Source organism: Cannabis sativa, chromosome 2 (assembly GCF_029168945.1).
Source record: "Cannabis sativa cultivar Pink pepper isolate KNU-18-1 chromosome 2, ASM2916894v1, whole genome shotgun sequence".
NCBI lineage: Eukaryota > Viridiplantae > Streptophyta > Magnoliopsida > Rosales > Cannabaceae > Cannabis > Cannabis sativa.
Window position 1 is genome coordinate 17,289,599 of NC_083602.1, and position 21,815 is coordinate 17,311,413.

General features: G+C 43.2%; 1 protein-coding gene across 8 annotated transcripts in view; it reads left to right on the plus strand.

Moving 5' to 3' along the window:
• LOC115719417 (transcription factor GTE6-like) overlaps window positions 1-21,815 on the plus strand; it is a 34,495-nt gene that overhangs the window by 6,089 nt on the left and 6,591 nt on the right. The window contains exons 11-13 of one of the 8 annotated variants that reach the window (XR_009686146.1): window positions 116-158; window positions 12,852-13,245; window positions 13,318-15,375. The exons of 4 other annotated variants lie outside the window; for them this stretch is intronic. Coding sequence is in view for 2 of the 4 variants with exons in the window: in XM_061110208.1 (XP_060966191.1) it covers window positions 116-157 (42 nt within the window). In the remaining 2 variants the exon portion in view is untranslated. Of the gene's footprint in view, window positions 1-115; window positions 10,472-10,827; window positions 12,753-12,851; window positions 15,376-21,815 lie in introns of those variants that run through there. 3 more of the 8 variants (XM_061110208.1, XR_009686147.1, XM_061110209.1) reach the window with 3 other exon arrangements.

Below are 21,815 nucleotides of genomic sequence, written 5' to 3' on the forward strand. Positions count from 1 at the left end.
TAAGAAGCCCGCTTCTTGATTGCACAACACAATAAGACAGATTTCTTCGCAATTGGTGTCGTAAATTCTATTGCTATAAGTTTTGCTAATTTGACTGACCAATTTTTCACTGTAGTGTACAGAGCAATGTGAAATTTTCCACATCCTTGGTATGTAAGGTAAGCTGTAAATTTTCCACATCGGTCATCATATGGGACGCGATGACTCCCACAATGTCCGTCTAAGGCGAAGTGGTGGAGGAAACTCTAGAAACAATAATGGTGATCGTGGCAGAAATAGTGGAAGGACGCCCCAGCATAGGGAGTGGCAACCCCGCGATCAACGTGGCCAACCACGAGATGGCAATGATCGCCCAAGAAATAGTAGGTCCAAAAGGAGAAGAGAAGACCCTGAGGTCAACAGTGACTACCATCCAAACTACCCTGACGGTCAAGGTGATGACGAAGCTGAAAGTCGGGCTAACAACCAACCAAATCCTGAGTTGGGGGGTTATCAAGCCAGAGGGCCGTATGCCCCTAACAGGCAACATCAACCTGAAAATCCACCCCAAAGGGGTAGGAATGACCAAGTACCACCCCCGACAGATGGAAGGGTTGATAGTCAGAACGCTGGAGGAATGCCAAGAATCGGGCCAGTTTTTGAACGGGTAGGCCCCCGAGGGGGTAGAGACTTGCGGGACGCCCTCAACAGAAATAGAGACAATCGTGGTTCCAACATAGTGAACCCACCTGAGCCAGACCAAGGGGACTAAGCGAATGTTGGTGCCAATATTGCTCAACCTCAAACAGCTACAGATCCGGTGATCCAGGCTCGGTTGGACGAGTTAACCCGATTGGTCAAGGACCTTACCGCACCAAAACCCACTGATTTGGACCTAGAAAGGAGGAGAGGGTCTGCCTTCTCCCAAATGATTAATGACCTCCCTATTCCAGCAAAGTTCAAGATGCCCACTTGCAAGTACACGGGTAGTGAAGACCCACTAACTCATGTGGAGAACTTCAAAATCCAAATGGACCTTCAAGGAATCAGTGATGACCTTAGGTGTCGAATTTTCCCTGCAACCCTCACGGACTCGGCGCAACAATAGTTTACTAAACTACCTCCAGGAAGAATCACTTCTTGGGATGAGTTTGAAGGGTTATTCTACACCCAATTCTCTTCAGCTCGACAGATACTAGCGGAGTTGGGTGACTTGGTCGCCATCAAACAGAAGCCCGATGAGCCACTAAAAGACTACATTCAACGCTTTATGCAGGAGGCAACTAAAGTAAAAAATCTGAGCGATTATGGCAAGTGGGCCGCCATCATGGGGGGCGTCCTTGTGGGAAGTCGGCTGTGGAAGGATACAAGGCGGAAACCAACCCATACTATGAGAGACTTTCTTGACAGAGCTGATGAGTTTATTAAATTGGAAGAAGCCGAGCGAAACGCTCAAAATTTCAACCACACTAAGAATAAAAAAAACGGAACAAGCTCAAATAGTCAAAGCTCTCGAGGGGGTAATGGTAGGAATGGCTCCAACAATGGTAAGAGAGGGAATAACAGTAATGGCGGTAACGACAATGATAACAAGAGACTAAAGAATACCCCCGAGCCAGCCCGACGAGATCTAATCCCAAGGTTCACCACCTATAGCCTGCTCCTGGACACAAGAGAAAATATCTACAATGCAACTCACTCGGTGGTACCGTACCGCAAACCTTATCCCATGAGAAAGGACATTAGCAAACGCGACATGAACAAGTTTTGTCGATTCCACAATGACTACGGCCATGACACCGATGAGTGCAATAATCTAAAGGAGGAAATAGAGTTTCTCATCAGACAAAACAACCCCAACTTGAAAAGATATGTACGATGGGACAATGACCGGCCCCCACGACAACAACAACAACAAGCAGTTGGGGATGACCAACAATTGTTACCTCCCCACGTTGCGGGTCGTTTGGACATTATATCTGGAGGACCTCACCTTGCCGGGAACTCCGAAAAGTCCCGAAAGAAATACGCTCGGTCTCTGCGACATGAACTGGGTGACGATGTGTTGGCTGTCCAAGAGCGAGCTCCCAAGCAACCTCGTTATGAACATGAGTCAATCACGTTCTCTGAAGATGACCCCTTGGTAGTAGAGGTACAAATCGCCAATATGATTGTGGCAAGGACAATGATTGATAATGAGTCGTCAGCCAATATCCTCTTCAAGTCCTCATTGGAAAGGATGGGTTTGGGAGCAAAGGATTTGGAGCCCTGTGAACATCCTATGGATTCACAGGAAGTGGTATGGTGCCGGCTGGACTTATTAAGTTACCATTGACAGTGGGAACAGCCTCCAAGAGTGTCACTATCATGGCATTATTCGTGGTATTGGATATAATATCTCCCTACAATGCCTTAATTGGCCGCCCAACCCTGTATGACCTGAAAGCGGTCACTTCTATCTTTCACCTCCTTGTCAAGTTTCTTATCAAAGGTGGAATTGACTGCTTGAAGGGCAATCAAATAGTAGCACGAGAGTGTTACAACCTATCCATCGCAACCAGGGAGAAAGCAGCCACATCCCTCGAAGCTACGGGAAGTAGTTCTCAACAATGAAGACTCGTCCAAAACGGGGTCGAGGACATTGATCCCCGTTTTGGGGATAATGATACAGGGGTTTGTCCGATTGAAGAATTAGAAGAAATGCCATTAGACCCCAAACAACCATCCAAATTAATCAAGATCGGGAAAAACCTTCCTGAGGACATAAGATCTGCTTTGATCTAGTTCTTAAGGGAAAACCAAGATGTCTTTGCTTGGTCACACGAAGACATGGAGGAAATAAGCTCCACCGTGATAAGTCATGCTTTAAACATCGACGTCGAAAACTTCAAGCTAGTTCAACAAAAAAGAAGGCTACTCGACAAAGAAAGGGCCAAGGCATTGAAGGAAGAGGTGGAAAAACTATGGAACAACAATTTCATCAAAGAGGTCTACTACCCAATTTGGGTATCGAACCCTGTAGTAGTTCCAAAGCCAAATGGCACCTGGAGGGTGTGCATTGACTTTACAGACTTAGACAAGGCATGCCCAAAAGATTGTTTTCCCTTACCGAGAATCGATCAGTTGGTAGACGCAACAGCCGGCCATGAAATTCTGACTTTCATGGATGCGTACTCAGGGTATAATCAGATAAGCATGCACCCACCTGACCAAGAACATACAAGCTTTCAAACAGACGTCGGCTTGTATTGCTACAAAGAGATGCCGTTTGGCTTGAAAAATGCTGGAGCCAGCTATCAGAGGTTGGTCAACCGGATGTTTAAAGAGCAAATAGGCAGAAACATGGAGGTCTATGTCGATGACATGCTGGTCAAGTCTAAGAAAGCCCAAGGGCACATTGAAGACTTAAAAGAATGCTTTGAGATCTTAAGACAATACCGAATGAAGCTCAATCCTCTTAAGTGTTCTTTCGGAGTAAGCTCGGTAAAGTTCCTTGGATTTATAGTGAACTCTAAGGGCATCGAGGCTAACCCAGAAAAGATAAAGGCACTGATCGACATGAAGTCCCCAACTAAAGTTAAAGACGTCCAAAGCTTATTAGGCCGAATCGTTGCCTTGAGTAGATTCGTCTCCTAGTCAACCGACAAATGTGTCGCTTTCTTCAACATCCTAAAAGGTAACAAAAAATTCGAATGGACTGAGGAATGCGAAAATGCCTTCCAAGCTTTAAAGCAACAATTATCCCAGCCGCTGATCCTTTCAAAACCCCTCGATGGTGAAAGGTTAAGCTTATACCTAGCAGTAACAGAACATGCGATTAGCGCAGTCTTGGTGAGGGAGGAAGATAGAGCACAACACACAGTCTACTATGTAAGCAAAAGACTGATTGGGGCAGAGTGTAGATACCCCCTCATAGAAAAATTAACATACTGCTTACTATTAGCATCCAGGAAGCTTCGACCATACTTTCAAGCTCACCCCATTGCAGTACTCACTGACCAACCCTTACGCCAGGTGCTACAAAAACCTGATACATCGGGACGCCTTCTTAAATGGGCAATAGAGTTAGGGCAATATGACATAACGTGTCAGCCAAGATTGGATATTAAAGGGCAGGCCCTGGCTGACTTTGTAGTCGAGTGTACCAAGGCGCAAGAGGGCGACCAACCAACAATAATCAGTGACGTCCAAAGGCCTGACCTGAGCGATTCACCGTAACCACACGTCCATAACTCCGAGAAAAATGAAAACCAAGACCATCCAGGTGAAACCTGTAAGCTACAAGTTATGGTTCTTCTACCGATCAGTCATCAGGAGCGGGGATCACCGTAACAACACCGGAGGGACAACGAATTCACACGGCCATTCGCTTTGGTTTCCTTGCCTCAAACAATGAAGCAGAGTATGAAGCATTAATTGCCGGTCTGAAACTAGCGAAAGAGGTGAAGGCCAGACACTTAGACATTTACAGCGACTCCCAGCTGGTTGTAAACCAAGTTTTGGGAGAGTGCATGGCTAGAGGAGAAAAGATGATTGCCTACCTTAACAAAATACAAGACTTGCTTGCCCAACTGGAAGGGTACACCATTCAACAAATACCACGAGAAGAGAACGCTACCGCCGATGCCTTGGCAAGGTTGGCAACAAGTGAAAAGATAGATAAAGCCAGCCTTGTGCTAATAGAATACTTACCCGAGCCAAGCATCCGCACCAAAGAAGAAGTACTCCTACTCGATACGACTCAATCGTGGATGACCCCCATAGCCGCTTACTTAGATCAAGGGACACTGCCCACCAACAAAAACGAGGCAAAGAAAATGAGAAGGAAGGCCACCCGGTACCTAATCATTGATGGTGTCATGTATCGGCGAGGGTACTCAATGCCCCTACTACGATGTGTACATCAAGACCAAGCCCAACGACTAATGGAAGAAGTCCATGAAGGTTTTTGCGGTAATCACGCTGGTGGGCAAAGCTTATCCAAGAAGGTACTAAGGCGAGGATTCTTCTGGCCAACCATGATAGAAGACTCCATGGAGTATGTTCGAAGGTGTGAAAAATGTCAAAAGTTTGCAAAAACACCAAGGGCTCTACCCAACGAGCTAACACAAATGCAGAGTCCATGGCCCTTCGCTATTTGGGGTATAGACTTGATCGGTCAGTTGCCTAAGGGCAAAGGAGGAGTGCAATATGCGGTAGTAGCAGTCGATTATTTCACAAAGTGGACAGAAGCCGAACCACTAGCAACTATAACATCCAAGAAGGTGCTTGACTTTGTGGTCAAGAACATTATATGTAGGTTTTGATTACCCAATAAATTGGTATCTGAAAACGGTACCCAATTTGACAGTGTCCTGTTCACAAATTTCTGCATTAAGCATGGCATAGTAAAGAGCTTCTCGGCGGTCTCGCACCCCCAGTCAAACTGGCAGGTAGAGGCGGTGAATAAGACCTTAAAGGACACCTTGAAGAAAAGACTCGAAGAAGCGAAAGGAAGCTGGCCAGAACAATTACCTGATGTTTTGTGGTCATATAGGACGACGGAAAGAACAGCTACTGGTGATACCCCCTTTGCCTTTGCTTATGGGTATGATGCGATGATACCGGTCGAGCTAGACCCACCCTCCCACCGGCGAGCGACATACAACAAAGTCAGTAATCACCAGCTGATGAATAAATCGTTGGACCTATTGGAAAGTCGTAGGGAGGCCTCACAAATACGGTTAGCAGCATACCAACAAAAAGTAGCCAGATACTTTAATTCCAAAGATAAGAAAAGAAGCTTCAAGGTAGGAGATTTAGTACTACGCAAAATCTAGGCCAACACTAAAGACCTAACAGCAGGAGTATTGGGGCCAAATTGGGAAGGTCCATACGAACTTACGGAAGTTGTACCCCCCGTCACGTATAGGCTAGGCCGGTATGACTCTAACATGAACCTTATACCAGTACCCCGATATTGGAACGGCCAACACCTCCGCAAGTATTATCAATAACAGTTGCTTTTTAGCGATAATTCATGCTAAGGGTATGCCCGTAAGCAACTTAGAATCTTTATTAGTGTTTAGTCTTTTCTTTTAGATTTGCTTTAGTTTTAATTACATACTACTACGTAGTGATGTAATAAGGCATTGTCGCCAATTTCATTTATCAATAAAATTGCAAGTTATTTTCATATAATGACGCAGCTTGTATGATTGTTATTGAATCAAATTGCAAGCCTCACAATGGTCATAGATATATGGGTAATAGTGAGCAACCAAAACTTAAAGGTAACACCCCGGTCGTAAGATAAATGACCAAGAGGTAAACCTGCATAGTCACTTGGGGGGCAACCACACCCATATATGGACTAGTAAGCAAAAATGCACCCTCGCTTAAGTAGATATTAAAATTTTTAAAGTGTCGGTGCAATACTCAATGTTTTGAGCAACTTGTGTGTGGTGAATGGTTGACTATAGATAAATACCCACGCTATGTGGCTCACGCCAAAATAAAGTCAACATTTAAAGCCAAAACCATATATAAAGATAAAGGCCCTATGGCCAAGTAAAAAGATTATAGACATAAATGTCCTAAAAGTAAAGTTATGGGATTAAAGACTGCCCGGACAGTCATGAATCTCTAGTGGGCATAAAATCTGTAAAAGTAGAATTACATCAATAGGAACCATCAAGTAAGTCATTAAGGGGACTGTCATCTGTTGCCTCAACCCCAAAGTTGAGGTTTGAATCGGCCTGAATGCAAGCTGCCTGAGCCTTCTCCCTGGCTTCTGCTTCTTCACGATTGCGACAATAAGATAGCATACTTTCCATGTTCTTACCCAGATAACTAAAGTCAGCTTTCTAGTATTTTAGCCAAAATTTGAAGAAAACATCGGTGGAGAGGTCTCCGATCTGTTTCACCTCCGCAGCTAGCTTCTCACACTCCTTGACATTAATTTTGTTTTCCTCGACAACCTTGGCATGAGCCTCCTTCTCGCTTTCAAGCTCACCCCTGAAACGCTCCTTCTCAGCAGTAACCCTTTCAACAGAAGTTTCTAGATTACGAATCTTCTAGGAGTATTCTTTGCGGAGGGCATCAAGCTCAAGTTGGAGTGAGGCTGCTCCTTGCTTGTTGTGCTCCTCTTGTAGGGCGAGAACCCTAGATTGACCATAAGAAGTAATGGTTGCAGCCTGTTACACATTATTACATATATGTTAGATAATGGTTAAAGGAAATCATTTTTACAAGTAGGAGAAACTTACCCTAATCATCTCGCGGCACCCAAGCGCAACGATCTGGGCAGGGGGCAAACAATCAAGCTTAGACATGGTCTTGTCCATGATGTCCATAAGGCCCTCGGTGTGGCTACGTGCCACCTTCAAACCCGTAGATAAAGCCTAACAACGACCCTATAAGGGCAGTGCAGCAAGTGACTCGGCCCCCGTGGACATCGAACCAATGAGGATTGTATCATTAGCAGACCCAGATGCGGAGTCAGGAGGAGGTGGCCGAGATGAGGCAGGCGATCCAATAGTAAGGGTGTGAATATCAATGGCCAGGCGAGGGTTAGTTTTCCTAACCTTACCAGGAGGAGCCATGGGAGAGGCGTTAGAAGGCGAACCCTCTTTCTCCTGGTATGTCGTTTGTTGCAACAGGCTGGCCATATCTGCAAAACACACAAAAATGATCTGTAACGTATAATAACATGCAAACTAATGAAGAAATGCAATAAGAAAGACAAATAGCGATCATCACCAAGAGAGTCGCACTCCCTGATTGGTCTATTTTTAGAAGACTCGGGCATAGTGCTTTTCGCTATGGCTGTCTGTGCCAGCGTCGGAGGTCCCAAGGGTCTCGGGATTTCCCGCACTCCGCTAAATGGGGTAACAACAAAGTTGAACCCAAAATCATCTAACGCCCGAGGGGATGTTAGAATGTTTAGATCCTTCTTATAGTCAAGCAGTTGGGCTAATGCAAGAGCTCTCTCGTACATGGCAATGGTGGGGGAAGGCTTCTCGAATTGGTCCACCATTTGGAATTTGGTGTGTTTAGTCCCAATGTCCTTCACCAAAAAATAGAGTTTTGAAATCATGTTCCTTCGACGACTTCTCCATACCATGAAGGAATTTAACATTCCTGTGTGCATGCTGAAATTCGTAATATCCCGACCGATGCTCGCTGTTGTTCGGTCTCAGATCGAAGAGATAGTGTACCTCATGGCCTGTTAGCCACTTCCATCTCATCAAGTTATATAAAACAAATATGCCAGTCAGGACTCACATGGCCAAGGGAGAGAACTGCCTCGGACTAATGCCAAAATAATCAGCCACGTCTTTGAAAAAATTATGAAGGGGGAGTGCCCCCCATAAGTGATGTGGCGACGGGACGATGCACACAGCCCCTCCTCAAGATCATGCGCCAATTGATTCGGGGAGGGGAGTACTAACTGGCAATCCTTGCCATTCACAATCAACTCCTCCACATATTGGAGTTGGGTCTCGCTGAGACTGCTAGAAGGGGCCACGAAGGGGGTCTGCTTGGTTTTGCAGCGAGAAGTGCGAACCTCTTTAATCACTTTCGGGACGAAATCACTGATTTTGGGAGTGGCTGGTTGGGAGCCGTTTGTTGGTTCTTTCTCTTTGACAGCTTTGTAAAGGGTATTCTTAGCCTCCTTTTCCACCCTCTTCTCAAACTCTTTGACTATCTCTTCCATGGCTCCATCGTCAGAATCAGGCTCAACATCGTCAGATACCCTCCGTTTAGTAATGACCTCCGCCATATGAGGACTGTCAGAAAAGCTAACCCGACTCTTCTTTTTAGTGCGAGTCATAGCGTTCAACATGGTAGGTAGTTTTGCGGTGGTTATAGCAGTTTCGGCCAAGTGGAACCCCCCTGACGAGACCGATGGGCACCCCTACTGAAATATTGATCTCACCAAAAGGAAGAGTGTATGTCCACTCTCGGGGTAGATAAAATCGTATCCCTTTTTCAAGCTCCCAAATGTGCCTGTTGTATGCTTCACCACCTATTCTCTCTCGGTAGAGGTGGTCGGGCGTCTCTGACACACTACTAAGCCCCTCGTCTCCAGACGAGTTGTGTGGGGGCGACGCTGGACAATCTTCAAACAATAGCTGAAGAAGGTCCTCGTCTACTCGGTGTTCACCTCCCCAATAATCGCTATAACGCATCTGCAAAAAGGAAAAAGCGAGGAGGTGAATACACCGAGTATTGCTAGTAAGCTATCCATAGTGGACTCACCTACTAGTACAAAAATAAAAGGAGAAGAGAAGATATGCACAACAAAAATTTACAGTGAGATAATCATCTAAGCAACTAAATGAAGGGAGCAACAATGACCATTACAACGCTTAATATTCTTACTAAGTGTAAAAAGTAAAAACAACAATTTACTCCAAATTGCAAAATTACACCACGGGCGTCCCAAGGCATCACCCCCTATGGATAGTCTCGGGGTGTACCACCCCGACCTCCCATGGTATGGTCTCGAGGTGTGTCACCCCAACTTCCGCTTGGAGTTGATGCCCCGAAAAAAAATGGTCTCGGGGTATATCACCCCAACCCCCGCTTGTAGTAGGGTATCATCCCGGCCTTCAATGGGTAATTAGGGGGTAACACCCCAGCTTCAGGGTATAAGGGTGTCTCGGAGTACTCCCCCCCCGACTCACAAAGGGGTGATTCAAGATATATGTGCGCTTTAGAAAAAGATGAAAAATGAGAAAGGGGTTTACTAGGGTGTACCCCGATCCTCTAGCCGCGGGGTGAACTATAACCCCCATATATTTGAAGTAAACACATATGTCCATGACTACTAGAAAAAAAACATGGTACTCAAATATGTACAAGAAAGATACTCCAAAAATTACATTCAACTTGGCTATGTGATGACTCGCATAATTGTTTAAGTCATCACACACATAACCATATAGAATCCAATGTGGAACCTACGGGTAAGGCTTGATGTAGTACCTTCCCCAGTTGTGAGATCTATCTAGGAGTGGTAGCAATATTCCATCATTTATCCAAGTTAAGAAACCATAATTAGCTATGGATAATTTTATCTAAAAATAACGCTTGACTTTTAAATCAAGCAAGAAGGATCGGCAATGGCACCTAGTCTCGGGGTGTCACCCTGACATCCAAGGAAGCCAAATCAAGTGGCCGCCCCTACCTCCAAGAAGGTTGGCTCTGGGTACCACCCCGACCCCCCAAAGGGGTATCCCAATTTCAATTTCCCTTCATTTTCCCAACTTTGATTTTCTTAGCCGCATCCCAAGATACCCCTTTAGGGAGTCGGGGTGGTACCCCGAGCCAACATTCTTGGAGGTAGGGGCGGCAACTTGATTTGGCTTCCTTGGATGTGGGGGTAACACCCGAGACCAAGTGCCATTGCCGATCATACTTGCTTGATTTAAAAGTCAAACGTTATTTTTAGATAAAATTATCCATAGGTAATTATGGTTTCTTAGCTTGGATAAATGATGGAATATTGCTACCACTCATAGATAGATCTCACAAGTGGGGAAGGTACCACATCAAGCCTTACCCGTAGGTTCCACATTGGGTTCTATATGATTATGTGTGTGATGACTTAAACAATTATGCGAGTCATGACATAGCCAAGTTGAATGTAACTTTTGGAGTATCTTTCTTGGATATATTTGAGTACCATGAGTGTTTTTACTAGTAGTCATGGACATATGTGTTTACTTCAAATATGTAGGGGTTATAGTTCACCCCGTGGCTAGAGGGTCGGGGTACACCCCCAGTAAACCCCTTTCTCATTTTTCATTTTTTTTAAACGCACATATATCCCGAGTCACCTCTTTGTGAGTCGCCGGGGGGGGGGGGGGGGTACCCCGAGACACCCTTATACCACGAAGTTGGGGTGTTACTCCCTAATTACCCCTTGAAGGCCGGGGTGATACCCTACTACAAGCAGGGGTTGGGGTGATATACCCCGAGACCATTTTTTTTTCTCGGCATCAACTCCAAGCGGGGGTTGGGCTGATATACCCCGAGACCATCCCATGGGAGGTCGGGGTGGTACACCTCGAGACTATCCATAGGGGGTGATGCCTTGGGACGACCGTGGTGTAATTTTGCGATTTGGAGCCAATTGTTGTTTTTACTTTTTACACTTAGTAAGAATATTAAGCGTTGTAATGGTCATTGTTGCTCCCTTCATTTAGATGCTTAGATGATTATCTCGCTGTAAATTTTTGTTGTGCATATCTTCTCTTCTCCTTTTCTTTTCGTACTAATAGGTGAGTCCATCATGGATAGCTTACTAGCATTACTCGGTGTATTCACCTCCTCGCTTTTTCCTTTTTGCAGATGAGTTATAGCGATTATTGGGGAGGTGAACACCGAGTAGACGAGGACCTTCTTCAATTATTGTTTGAAGATTGTCCAGCGTCGCTCCCACACAACTCGTCTCGGGACGAGGGGCTTACTAGTGTGTTAGAGGCGCCCGACCACCTCTACCGAGAGAGAATAGGTGGTGAAGCGTACAACAGGCACATTTGGGAGCTTGAAAAAGGGATACGATCTTATCTACCCCGAGAGTGGACATACACTCTTCCTTTTGGTGAGGTCAACATTCGAGTAGGGGTGCCCATCGGCCCGTCAGGGGGGCTATCCTTGGCCGAGACTGCTATAACCACCACAAAACTACCTACCATATTGAACGTTATGGCTCGCACTAAAAAGAAGAGTCGGGTTAGCTCTTCTGACAGTCCTTATATGGCGGAGGTCATTACTAAACGGAGGGTATCTTACGATATTGAGACTGATTCTAACGATGGAGCCATGGAGGAGATAGTCAAAGAGTTTGACAAGTGGGTGGAAGTGGAAGCTAAGAATACCCTTTACAAAGCCGCCAAAGAGAAAGAACCAACCAAGGGTTCCCAACCAGCCACTCTCAAAATCAGTGATTTTGCCCCGAAAGTGATTAAGGAGGTTCGCACTTCCCGCTGCAAAACCAAGCAGACCCCCTTTATGGCCCCTTCTAGCAGTCTCACCGAGACCCAACTCCAATTTGTGAAGGAGATGACTGTGAATGGCAAGGATGGCCAGCTTGTACTCCCCTCCCCGAATCAGTTGGCGCATGATCCTGGGAAGGGACTGTGTGCATGGTCCCGTCGCCATATTACTTATGGGGGGGCACTCCCCCTTCATAATTTTTTCAAAGACGTGGCTGATTATTTTGGCATTAGTTCGGGGCAGTTCTTTCCCTTGGCCATGCGAGTCCTGACCGGCATATTTGTTTTATATAAGTTGATGAGATGGAAGTGGCCGACAGGCCATGAGGTACACTATCTCTTCGATCTGAGACCGAACAACAGCGAGCATCGGTCGGTATATTACGGATTTCAGCATGCACACATGAATGTTAAATTCCTTCTTGGTATGGAGAAGTCGTCGAAGGAACGTGATTTCAAAACTCTATTTTTTGGTGAAGGACATTGGGACTAAACACATCAAATTCCAAATGGTGGACCAATTCGAGAAGCCTTCCCCCACCATTGCCATGTACGAGAGAGTTCTTGCATTAGCCCAACTGCCTGACTATAAGAAGGATCTAAACATTCTAACATCCCCTCGGGCGTTAGATGATTTTGGGTTCAACTTTGTTGTTACCCCTTTTAGCGAAGTGCGGGAAATTCCGAGACCCTTGGGACCTCCGACGCTGGCACAGACAGCCATAGCGAAAAGCACTATGCCCGGGTCTTCTAAAAAGAGACCAATCAGGGAGTGTGACTCTCTTGGTGATGATCGCTATTTGTCTTTCTCATTGCATTTCTTCATTAATTTGCATGTTATTATACGTTACTAATCATTTTTGTGTGTTTTGCACATATGGCCAGCCTGTTGCGACAAACGACCTACCAGGAGAAAAAGGGTTCACCTTCTAACGCCTCTCCCATGGCTCCTCCTGGTAAGGTTAGGAAGACTAACTCTCGCCTGACCATTAATATTCACACCCCTACTGTTGGATCGCCTGCCTCATCTTGGTCGCCTCCTCTTGACTCCGCATCTGGGTCTGCCAATGATATAATCCTCGTTGGTTCGACGTCCACGGGGGCCGAGTCACTTGTTGCACTGTCCTTATACGGTCGTTGTCAGGCTTTATCTACGGGTTTGAAGGTGGCACGTAGCCACACCGAGGGCCTTATGGACATCACGGACAAGACCATGTCTAAGCTTGATTGTTTGCCCCCTGGCCAGATCAATGCTCTTGGGTGTCGCGAGATGATTAGGGTAAGTTGCTCCTACTTGTAAAAATTCTTTCCTTTAACCATTATTTAACATATATGTAATGATATATAACAGGCTGCAACCATTACTTCTTATGGTCAATCTAGGGTTCTCGCCCTACAAGAGGAGCACAACAAGCAAAGAGCAGCCTCACTCCAACTTGAACTTGATGCCCTCCGCCAAGAATACTCCCAGAAGATTCGTGATCTAGAAACTTCTGTTGAAAGTGTTAGTGCTGAGAAGGAGCGTTTCAGTGGTGAGCTTGAAAGCGAGAAGGAGGCTCATGCCAAGGTTGTCGAGGAAAACAAAATTAATGTCAAGGAGTGTTAGAAGCTAGCTGCGGAGGTGAAACAGATCGAAGACTTCTCCACCGATGTTTTCTTCAAATTTTGGCTAAACAACAAGAAGGCTGACTTTAGTTATCTGGGTAAAAACATGGAAAGTATGCTATCTTATTGTCGCAATCGTGAGGAGGCAGAAGCCAGGGAGAAGGCGCAGGCAGCTTGCATTTAGGCCGATTCATACCTCAACTTTGGGGTTGAGGCAACAGATGACAGTCCCCTTAATGACTTACTTGATGGTTCCTATTGATGTATTTTTACTTTTACAGATTTTATGCCCATTAGAGATTCATGACTGTCCGGACAGTCTTTAATCCCGTAATTTTACTTTTGAGACATTTATGTCTTTAATCTTTTTACTTGGCCATAGGGCCTTTATCTTTATATATGGTTTAGGCTTTAAATGTTGATTTTTGTTTCGCGTGAGCCACATAGCGTGGGTATTTATCTATAGTCAACCATTCACCACACATAAGTTGCTCAAAACATTGAGTATTGCACCGACACTTTAAAAATTTTAATATCTACTTAAGCGAGGGTGCATATTTGCTTACTAATCTATATATGGGTGTGGTTGCTCCCCAAGTGACTATGCAGGTTTACCTCTTGGTCACTTATCTTATGACCGGGGTGTTACCTTTAAGTTTTGGTTGCTCACTATTACCCATATATCTGTGACCATTGTGAGGCATGCAATTTGATTCAATAACAATCATACAAGCTGCGTCATTATATGAAAATAACTTGCAATTTTATTGATAAATGAAATTGGCGACAACGCCTTATTACGTCACTACGTAGTAGTATGTGATTAAAACTAAAGCAAATCTAAAAGAAAAGACTAAACACTAATAAAGATTCTAAGTTGCTTACGGGCATACCCTTAGCACGAATTGTCGCTGAAAAGCAACTGTTATTGATAATATTTGCGGAAGTGTTGGCCGTTCCAATATCAGGGTACTGGTATAAGGTTCATGTTAGCGTCATACCGGCCGAGCCTATACGTGCCGGGGGGTACAACTTCCGTAAGTTTGTATGGACCTTCCCAATTTGGCCCCAATACTCCTGCTGTTGGGTCTTTAGTGTTGGCCATGACTCTGCGTAGTACTAAATCTCATACCTTGAAGCTTCTTTCCTTAACTTTGGAATTATAGAATCTTTCTACTTTTTGTTGGTATGCTGCTAAACGTATTTGTGAGGTTTCCCTAAGACTTTCCAATAGGTCCAACGATTCATTCATCAGCCGGTGATTACTGACTTGGTTGTATGTTGCTCGTCGGTGGGATGGTGGGTCTAGCTCGACCGGTATCATCGCATCATACCCATAAGCAAGGGCAAAGGGGGTATCACCACTCGCTGTTCTTTCCGTCGTCCTATATGACCATAAAACTTTGGGTAATTGTTTTGGCCAGCTTCCTTTCGCTTCTTCGAGTCTTTTCTTCAAGGTGTCCTTTAAGGTCTTATTCACTACCTCTACCTGCCCGTTTGACTGGGGGTGCGAGACCGCCGAGAAGCTCTTTACTATGCTATGCTTAATGCAGAAATTTGTGAACAGGACACTGTCAAATTGAAGGGGCATCTCAACAGTCATGACTTTACACATTCTTCATTAATTTAGTCCCGGTATTTTTGTGCCACGCGGTGCTATTCTTGACACGTCATCGTCGTCAAAATTTGGGTAAACACAACCATTTGCATGTTATTTCCTCTTACTTTAAGTTGTAATTAGTTGGTTTTACATCAAACTTTGTTTGCAATCCCTGTGGAGACGATCTTACTTATCACTTTATTACTTGTTTGACTGCGTATACTTGCATATATAATTTTCACAACATGGTAATTTTTCATATTTTACAAAAGTTTTAAAAGTAATTGGATACTACATTGAATATATACATATATATGATAATTTTATTGATATAGTTTGCTTTTGATTAAATAATGCAGATATTTTTTTTAAGATTATAACAAAACAATAATGTTATGAAACCTTGATAAATAAAGTAATCAACTGTGAAAAAATAATAAAACAATAGTAAAATAACAACAAAAAAGATTCAAAATAACAGAAATATATAAATTAAATACTAAACAGTTCAACATAAAACATGTTTTACATAACAAAGCTAAAAAAACAGGAAATAAAAATTGCATATTGTCCAAAGAAAGCTTAAAACATAAAAGAACACCAATGCTTGTTCCAACAAACTACACAAACACTTAGGGCTGAACATTTAGACCCGTAAACCCGAAAAACCTGACCACCCGCCCCGATCTGCCGACCAAAAAACTGAAAACCCATGTGGTCGGGTCAGGTTCAACCCAAAAATACCTCACTCGGGCTTCGAATTCGGGTATACTGAATTGTTTTTTTTTATTCGGGTTGTAATCCGTAACTCGAGCAGTATTAAAAAATTAATTTTTTTATTTTATTAAAAACTTAATAATATTTACTTTCAGTTTTTAGACTTTATTATTTAAAAAAATACATATTCGAATTCTTTAGCTTGCCTTACAAATAGACACAGTAGTCAGTACACGAAGAGTCACCCTCAAGCTTCTTCTTCTCCAAAGGCGTCGACGAACGGACGACAACTGCTTCTCTTCTCTGGTAGGGTCGCATCCAAGCGGTGGGCTCAGTCCGGCGTCCCTAACATCGTCATCCAATTCCAAACTAGTCAGAAAACTTAGAGATAAAAACAAGGAAAGAGGATTTCTGGGTAGCAGAGACTTGGACAGGTAGGCTTCTATTGTATTTTTTACAGTTTTCAGAAAATGAGATTTTGATTTTTCAAAGATGAGTAATTTGATTCTGAATGTTTTAACTTCTATTTTGATAGGCCAAGATCGAGGGATAGATGGTGAAGAAATCTCTCTGGCTCCATTGAGTTTACGGTTTACGTTGACAAACCAAAACGGAATAATATTATGTCTCACCATTTTTGTTTTTATAATTCATTTCAGCCTATAAATTAAACATTCAGGCTCAGCCCAATAGGACCTGAACCCGACCGTGCCCAACCTGACTACACCCAACCCGATACCCGACGCACCCGAACACCCAAAAAAAATGTAATCACACCCCGGTTCCAATCGACTCCCAACACCAGAACCGAACTAAGCCACAACTAAACCAAACACCACACCGTAACCAACCCAACCCCATACCGTAACCAACCCAACACCACTCAGTGGAACAAACACAACCACAAACGAACCACCACGGAGCTCCTCCAACACAACCATAAACCACCTAAAGCAAGTGGATTGAACCAAAAACCCATAATGTGAAACCAAATTACCCAGAACCTAGAACAAACTAGACTATAGCAATAAAAAATCTTCAATTAGTCTAGAATTAATAATACACTTACCCAAATCCACCCTCGCGTACAGAGCAGACTCCCCAATCCAGGACCATAGTCGAATGAATGGTGCTCTGGCCTGCCGCTCACCCTCACAAAACGGAGCCGATTCCCCAGCCCCCGTTAAGAATATAGCTGCCTTTGAGAAGATGATTCTGTAGAAATAAGGCCAACGTCCTTCAAGCTCCGAGAAATTGCCATCGAGAATCGTCCCTACCCACTCTATCGTTCACTGTAAATATTAAACCCTTCAAAAAAAAAAAGGACTACACCTACCATGTTTCTTTTCTCAGCGAGAGAGAGAGAGAGGGAGAGGGAGAGAGAGAGAGAAAGAGAGAGAGAAAGAGAGAGACTTCTTTGATTGCCATATTATATTGTGCATTATGATGACCTACTCTTAATGTAACCTTTTACTACAAAAAATTAGTTGGGTTGGCGAAGTTAGTTGGTTTGGCACATATTTTGTGCACCTCCACCTACAAGTTCTATTTATGGAAGTCTATTGAGTAGAGAGATAGCAACTCTCTTTGCTTGTTAGGGTTGGGGTTGGGCGCAGGCCACATTGCACAGTCCAAAGACTATTTGGTTTTGTAAAGACCGCTTAGTTTAATTTGGAAATTAGCAGTTAATTATGATTAATTATGAAAATTATTTATAGCTATTTAAATAATTATTTATACTGTTATTATTGAATTCTGAGATGCATTTTATGTCATTCAGTAGTTTTCATAAAGTTTGCATTTCCGGTGCCCGGTAACATGGAACTCGGTGTTTGGCTCAGTAAAATCACAACTTAGTATGTTAGTAGTTTGGGACGGTTTATTAGACATTGGGAATGTCGGGAATGGCCGGGAATTTAGAATTTCCCAAAATATCTCCCCTTTAGTGTTATTTATGAGATTTTAGTGTGAAAGGGCAAGCCCCATTATTAGTTTGTCTTTTTGTGGCTTAATAATTGAAAAATATATGTTTAATTGGTTATTATTTTGGCTGAAGTTAAATGAGTTAAGTGGCATTTTATTTCAATTATTCAAATTTTCAAACTTAGAGAAAAATAGAAAATTTCAAAGCTCTCTTTTCCTCTCTCTCTCTCTCTCTCTCTCTCTCTCTCTCTCTCTCTCTCTCTCTCTCGGTAGGTAGGGTGTTTTAGAGTGGGATTTCTTAATTTTCAAACTCTTTCTCCTTCGATCTGAGTGTTCATCGAGCTTTGGAGCATGTACGCCGCATGAATAGTTCCGATCCAGGTTGGTAGCACACACAGATCGGAATCCAAGTAAGATTAGTATAACAGTATGCAAATGTAGATTACATGTTTAGCGTGCATGTAGAAGCCTGTTAGATTACATTAGATATGTATGTTTGCTTCGAACCATCCGACTGTGTCACGTCGGTACAGGTTGGAGTATGACCGACGAAATTTGGAGTATGACCGGTTCGGCCCAGATTAAGTGACAACGTATCACGTCGGTACGGTGGAGTATGACCTGTAGCCAGAGTATGACCGGTTCGACCGATTAGGTTGATACTTAGGTTGGTGGTTCCGTGCTATTTGACGTATCACGTCGGTACAGGCTGGAGTATGACTAGCAGCTGGAGTATGGCCAGTTCGATCGATTAGGCTGATAGTGTAACACGTCGGTACAGGCTGGAGTATGACCAATGGCGGAGTATGGGTTCGGCCAGATTAGGTTATTACTTGTCGATAGTACGAGTCACAGGAACGTTCGGAACTCGATGCGTGTTGGACACGGCGGTTAGAGGGGCTCGGTATCGTGTTGGACACGACGGTTAGGGTTATGGTCGGGGGTATGGGCGTCCCGGATCATGGCCAAGGGAATTTATGTATGAGTATTATTATGCTTTTTACTTGCGGGTACGTCGACTCACGGTCTTATGTTTATGTGTAGGTAAGGGCGAGGTTTAGAGTTGATGGACGGGTGGCTTGGCAAGCGGTGAAGATTGTACATGTCGGGGCGGTTAAGCTGGAGCGTACGATCATCGGGACGACGAAATTTATTTTGTAACTAGTAGTCGCTAGGCGACAAACATTTTGTATAGACAGTAAACTTTTGTAAATGGTTTTGTAATCGGGATCTCGAGTATTTTGTATAAATACTTTATAAGTTTAATTAAAAAGTAAAATTTTTAATTAATCACGTTTTCCATAAACCTCGTTGATTAGCAACGAGCTGCACAGTATGTTTAAAAATCACGTAATACGCCTATGCTAGATAGGGTGTTACAATTTGGTATCAGAGCCGCAAGGTTGTCTTCCGAAGATCGTCACGACATGTACAATCATCATCAGCAGTTAACTCGTTTCACGGTTCAGTAAGCTTTTATTGCTTTAGTAGTTTATTTATTTATTTATGAATAAGAAAAGCCTGATAGGAAGCATGTTAGTAGCCTGATAGTAGAATAGGCGAATGTTTCGTTTTTAATTTCCAAATTAAGCGGCATTAGTAAGCTCTCCTTGAACACGACCTGATATGCCAACTCTTAGTTTCGCATGCGGTTTCGACTAGATGGACGCCAGGCGGACTACCAGGAGCCAGGGCAATTCGGTAGGGTTGAATCAAACATACTGTGCAGCTCGTTGCTAATCAACGAGGTTTATGGAAAACGTGATTAATTAAAATTTTTGTTTTTTAATTAAACTTGTAAAATATTTATACAAAAGACTCGGGATCCCGATTACAAAATCATTTACAAAAGTTTACTGATTATACAAAATACTTGTCGCCTAGCGACTAATTACAAAATAGCCTCGCTGTCCCGATGATCGTACGCTCCAGGCCTAACTGCCCCGACATGTACAATCTTCACCGGCTCGCTCACGGTCCATCAGCTCTAGCCTTGCCCTTACCTACACATAAACATAGCACTGTGAGTCAACAGACTCAGTAAGAAAAGCATAATAATATTCATACATAAAACCCCGGTCATGATTAGACGCCCATACCCCTGATCATAACCCTAACTGCCGTGTCCAACACGATACAGAGTTCCCCTAACTGCCGTGTCCAACATAGTACTGAGTTCTTAACGTTCATAGGGACGGTACTATTGACGAGTAACAGCCTAATCGGTCGAACCGGTCATACTCCGGCTGCTGGTCATACTCCAGCCTGTACCGACGTGTTACAGTATCAACCTAATCGATCGAACCGGTCATACTCCGGCTGCTGGTCATACTCCAGCCTGTACCGACGTGATACGTCAAATAGTACGGAACCACCAACCTAAGTATCAGCCTAATCGGTCGAACCGGTCATACTCCGGTTGCTAGTCATACTCCAGCCTGTACCGACGTGATACGGTTGGGTGGTTCGAAGCCAACATACATATCTAATGTAATCTAACAGACTTCCTACATGCACGCTAAACATGTAATCTACATATGCATATTGTTATACTAATCTTACCTGGATTCCGAATTCATGTGTGCCGGTCAACCTAACTGGAACTATCTGCGCGGTGGATTACAGGCTCCTAAACCATAAAAATCACAACACTATAAGTGATACGCTAAATCACTTCCCGGGGACTTAAACTAGGAACTAAAAGTTTCCTTATCGATAAAAAGCATGACAATACCCCAAATAACATAAAAACGAGGAGAACTAGGGTTTCTGAAAATCACCCAACCGGTAGACCGGTTGCCCAACCGGAATTCCGGTTCTGGGAATTTTCAGAGCCCCATCCGGAATTCCGGATGCACAACCGAAATTCCGGTTCCTCGCAGGAATTTTTCAAAAATTCACACAAAGCTCAAAACCAATCCAAACAATGCCAAAACATCCAGACCTGTTCTAAATGACCCAAATAACAATTCTAAAGCATCAACACAGCCTAAAAAGCACAGAAACGAAAATCACCATGGGAGCTCCAAGCTTTGAGTTTCAAACTCAAACTTGGCTAAAGCTCACTTACAAGCCTCAAAACTAGCTTAGAACTACATAAACAAGCATAAAAACACTGCAGAAAACTAACCCTAATTCATGCAAACACTACAGCCACCAAAACCTCAATTTTCACTTGAAAACCATAGCTTTTTAACAAGAAAACTAACCAACTAAAACATGAACAACTAGCATGCATTTCAACCTAACTAAACATATTTAATTCAACATTTTAAACATAGAAACAACAACAACAACTAGCAGCAGCAACATCATCAAAATCATCCATGCATTACTCATCTTTTTCATCAAAATTTCAAAAAAACAAAGGAAGAAAACTAGACAAGAAATACCTCAACTAGAAACACTTTAACTTGCTGAAAATCACTTGAAATTGAAGAGGAAAATCCACTTTTCTTGCTGCCTCAAGTGGCCGAAAAAGAGAGAGGAAAAGAGAGAGAGCTTTTTGAGAAATTTTGTAATTTTCTAAGTTTGTAAGAAAATGAAATTGAAATGCCACATAGCCTCTTTTACTTCAGCCAAAAAGAATAATTAAATAACATATATTTTCCACTTTATTAAGTCACAAAAGACAAACTAACAATGGGGAAAAATGACCATTTTGCCCCTTCACACCAAAATCACATAAATACCACTAAAGGGGTATTTTTGGGAAATTCTAAATTCCCGGCCATTCCTGACATTCCCAATGTCTAGAAAAAAAAGTCTCAAACTACTAACATACTAAGTTGTGATTTTACTGAGCCAAACACCGAGTTTCATGTTACCGGACACCGGAAATGCAAAATTATGAAAACTACTAAATGACATAAAATGCATCTCAGAATTTAAAAATAACAGTATAAATAATTATTTAAATAGCTATAAATAATTTTTCATAATTAAACATGATTAACTGCTAATTTCCAAATTAAACTAAGCGGTCTTTACAGAACGGTTCCGGA